Raw genomic sequence first — 4,978 nt, forward strand, 5'->3', positions numbered from 1 at the left:
ACACACACACACATACACATACACACATACACATACACACACACAATACACACACACACATACATATACACATACACACACACATACACATACACACACACACACATACTCATTAATGTCAGATAAAACCGACCACCATGCAATAAATTTAATTCAGATACTTTTAAATTTAAAAGTTTCAATTTGTTTTTCTTTTCCTGCAAATCTTGTTGTCATCCATTCTACAGTAATGCAATAAGAAATCGCTATCAATCAGAATTTGATTTAGAAAAAAAAGAAAAAAAAATGATTTTACCATTATTTTGTGGTTGGTCGCTCAGTACATATTAAGCAAATTTGTCATTTTGATTTAGTCTAATATATTCATTCAATTCTAGTATATTCGGTTCCGAATACAAGACATGACAATCAATCCGGATACAGGAATGACAATCAATTTATCTTAAAAATGAATCATGATAAATTGAATCGGATATATGTGACGCAAATAAGCTTAAATTTTCTTTCACTCTAATGAACTTTTTTTTTTTCTTAAAGGAAAACAATCAGTATCGAACATTGAAGACATATCGGGAAGAGTATTTCCAAGGATATTTAACAATTGAGAGACTTAAAGATATATTCCACCTCTCACCTATTTGTTTGGGAAAAGGAATGAAGGTAATGGATGGTAACAAGGCATATCTTGATTAGGAATTATCTTTTCAATAATTCCAAGATCAGTTATTATTTACTGATATCATTCGTGTAAGAATGTTTGAAATCACTTCCTAAAGTAATTCAAATTTATAATCATTTATATCATCGATATATGATAAAACCAGATATTCACACTGATAACAAAGCATTTAGAAATAAGGGGAAAATATAACAACCTAACAAATAGCTTCCAGCAGATTCAGGACTTACTTTGTCAATACTACTAATAGAAGCGGCTATATTGAGAACAGTAGAGTAAATCCAGTAGCTAAGAAATAATTATTGTTAGGTTTAGTCATCTTCATCAAAAAAATGACACAAAAGAATGAGGAAATAAATTTCAATGAAGGAAAAACATCGATGTTCCAAATGTTTCACATCGTGAAGAAGGATAAGGTTTAGAACCATCACTCAACATTGATAAAATAATGAAGTAAAGCAACGAAAAATACACAAACTACAATCTTAAAAATAGATTTCAGTCGTGGAAATGTAATGAATAAAACTACAGCTTACTTTTCTTCACTTCAGCTTAACTCCCTTATCATTTCTATTTCTTTATCATCCCAGGCTATACCATTCATGACTAACTAAGCATGTTATCACTTTAAAATCAATCACAATAAATAAAGCTAAAGGTACTAAACTTTTAAGATTTATATTTCAAATAAAAGCAACAATTTTGTCTTGGGATAATCAAAAATTACTGAAAATGGGTAAATTTTGTCAGATAATCTGATCTACAGCTAGCAGACAATATGAAATAATTAATGATAATTGAAAAAGACGAAATGATGGGATTAACAGCAAAATAATTGTTGCAGTGATTAAGAAACAAAACAGTGCGAGAGATGAATTCATATAACATGATTATGAATCTTCAGCAAGAACTAAAAGAATAAGAGTGAAAACAACATTCATCACTCAATAAAATAACACTATTCTTTAGAATTTAAAGTCCAAGAGAAGAACAAAACATCAACTTGAACTGAACATATATTCAAATTTTTTGGAATGTCATCTTTAACAGGTAAAAAACAATATATCAAGCAAATGGATCATCCTCACCATATGACACCTGTGTCCTTATTTCTTGTTTTCGCTGTATTACAACTGTTTCTTTTTTTGTTGCTGTTGCCATCTCTTTCGAGGTTTTTTTGGCTGGAAATACAATTTTTATTTATAAAAATCGGATGAAAATTTCCATAATGAAAACGAAATCTACCATTTATTAAAGTTCCAAAATCCTCCGTAAGATAATGACTGATTTGTCACTGTAAATAAACTGGCCGACCAGTAAAATATCCCTATTGATCAATATCTTATCTCTAAAAAAAAAAAAAAAACATTGAAATTAAATAAATATTTGCAGATCGCACAAATATGAGAGATATACCAAAAAATACACAACTTCCATACATCATCAATCATTCTTGCCGGTCATTAGGAAGATCATTTTAACCTTATCTCAACTGTTTTGAACATGCCTAGCTTATCGTCCAGCTAGCGAAAAGTTTCTCATTCATTTGAAACATGAGCTATTTGATGAAATACTCCGTGAAAGGTTAAAATCGATATCCTTCGACAGTTTCATGAAAATATAAGCCGTGAAGTCCAATGGGAACTTCCAATGGTCAGCATTTGCTTTTTTTCTCCAATTTTGTTCAAATGGACCAATTGCTGATCGTCTTAGCACCAACAAAGGTGTGCAATGTGTGATGACACCATGGACGCAAACAAAGAGTGGCTACTGGTCAGGACAAACAGGACAATGTAGTACAAAGGGCCTTTGACCTTGTATAGGGGTCATTGCCTTTTTTTTTTTTAACTCTACGAGGTAAAATATCCTGCTGAGTGGAGTATGATGAAATGGACAAGGAAATTTCTTCTGCCTGAACTTTGTTTCAGAATCAAACAATCGTTTGACCAATAGTCTTTGATGAATGAATTGACCACTTGTAATGATACCACGACTTAACAAAAAAAAAAGATTAAAATGGGCCATTTGACTAATTGCCGTTAGCAAATAAAGGTATGCATTGTGCGGTCATTGTGGACGCAAATAACGAAGAGCTAATGGTCAGGGCAAAATGCCACAAAAGGTAGCATTTAAAAAGTGGATTCATCAATCCTCTGATAACGGGTGATTTAATTTGAGTACTAAGTATCGTTCACAACTTAGCAACATCCCATAACCATTTGGGATAAAGGGATGACTTTTTGCATCCGCAACGAATGATTTAGAACGAGGTTTAAAAGAACAAAAATTTGAATTTTCAAATAGCATATTTGGTACTCTCAATGGTTTAAATATTGTAACAATCAATGATAAAAGATAAACTGGTTAATACTAATTAATGATCAATGATACTTACTTGCTTCACTCCATGCTACCTGAACTTCAGACATCGGTGGAGGAGGGGGCGGAGAATTGGGCACCTTATCATCAGATGGTGTCGGCCATGAAACCATCGATAGCTTGCTATCAACATCAGGCCATTCAGCACAATAAGATGATTTGTCTTCTTCACCATCGGGCCATGCACTCTTGCTGTCGAAATTGCGACGCTGCCGTCGAAATCCTCCGCCTCGATCTCCACCTCTTCTTCCGCTTTTATAATCTCCTCGTGTGTTTCCTTGAAATGATTGATCTTCACCTGATCTTTCAAGGGGAAAAGACCACGATTCATCTCCTCCACAACTAGACTGATGACTAGATGTAGGCCAGAAATCGTCCTTATCATTACTCTTCTCCTGTGATTCGTTTTCTCGATTGTCGCTATCACTTTTACTAGGTGCATTCGAATGACGATCACCAGATGTCCAAAAATCGTACTTATCTCCACTCTCAGCTTTTGTTAGCCATGAGCTCTTTCGGCCAACATTCAAATTACTAGCTGAGCGACAGTCATCGCCTTTCAACTCATTGTTCCGCCTTCTCGACCGCCATGATGTACCCCCACGATTTCTATTACCTCGTCGAGGCATTCCATTGCCACGTCGTCCATCACCTCCAAAACTGCGATATCTGTCATTAGCGAAACCACCTCGTCTCTCACCAACCGGATGCTCAGAACCGTCGTGCCTTTTTCCAAAATTTTCTTGATAATTACCATCCGCTGTTTCCCAAGACCATGTACTGGAATCCTCACCTCTTCCATCATTATTAGATGGCTTATACGTGTCAAAATCATCGTCTTTTTTGTTAACAAAATCATCCTTTTCGTTCGCAGATATTGTTGATTTATACGTATCAAAATCATTCTTTTCATTTGAAGATATTGATGATTTATACGTATCAAAGTCATCCTCTTCTTTATTATCCCTTCCAACACTTGGCCTTCCACTCGTTCTTTCAGGTGATTGTCTTCCCGATGGCCAGAAATCGCCTTTATCATGAAGCGGTTCCGCTGTCGACCACCCATCATTTGACGCTTTATTCGCACCGGACCAGAAATCATCGTTATTTTCAGTAGAAACTGGCGGCACTAAAGAATTTCCGCCTTCACACATGCGTCCTCGACCACGTCCACGTCCGCGGAAACGAATACGTTCGTTACTCCGAAAGCGAGTACTTCTTTCGCCCCGAGAACGATTAGAACGATCACCGCCACTTCTGTCATCACCATCGTTATTCCTGTCGAATGATTTACTACTCCGAAAGCGACCAGAATCACCACACTGATTTTGACGGCGTGCAAATGAAACACGCAATGTGATTCCATTAACCATATTTCCATCCATCTGAAAAGAAGCTTTCGAAAGTTTCTTTGGAAAAATCAAGTTTTTGAAACTCGGTACTAGGACATACTTAAATACCTATTTATTAACACCAAAGGTAAATATTAATCAAAGTAGTTCGATTAGCACAACAATAACTGATCGTAACAATAACCCAAATCGGATACTTCAATTATGAAAATGTTATTTTCCAACCATTCCTATTCAAATATCTTAGTCATTTCATTCCATGTTATAACTACCATATGCTTACTTCCTTTATCGCAACTTCCGCTTCCTCCGTTGTGGCATATGTAATGAATGCACTCCTGAAGACTCACAAAATTTGAAAAATTTGAAGACAAAAAAAAAAAAAATTATGCCTCACTATCTCTGTATAAATATTTGGAATAATAAAAACTGCCCCTTACTATATTAGAAGACAATAAGTTATAGATGTACTTTTGACGCTCTTCCACAAAAACTCTATTGATAGCACCATATTTACTAAATACATTCCGCAAAGAATCTGCTACCAAATCATATCCACGAATGTAAT

General features: G+C 35.1%; 1 protein-coding gene across 1 annotated transcript in view; it reads right to left on the reverse strand.

Moving 5' to 3' along the window:
• Positions 1-1,470: 1,470 nt before the first annotated feature.
• Positions 1,471-4,978, reverse strand: part of LOAG_18406 (CBR-BUS-18 protein) — a gene marked incomplete at its 5' end in the record, with an annotated part of 11,474 nt that continues 7,966 nt past the window's right edge. Inside the window, 3 exons of the mRNA XM_020451064.1 lie at positions 1,471-1,860; positions 3,075-4,443; positions 4,694-4,748. Of these exons, the coding sequence (XP_020305182.1) occupies positions 1,745-1,860; positions 3,075-4,443; positions 4,694-4,748 (1,540 nt within the window). The 3' untranslated portion in view covers positions 1,471-1,744. The remainder of the gene's footprint in view (positions 1,861-3,074; positions 4,444-4,693; positions 4,749-4,978) is intronic.

The sequence above is a fragment of the Loa loa genome (genome assembly GCF_000183805.2).
Source record: "Loa loa unplaced genomic scaffold supercont3.296, whole genome shotgun sequence".
Taxonomy (NCBI): domain Eukaryota; kingdom Metazoa; phylum Nematoda; class Chromadorea; order Rhabditida; family Onchocercidae; genus Loa; species Loa loa.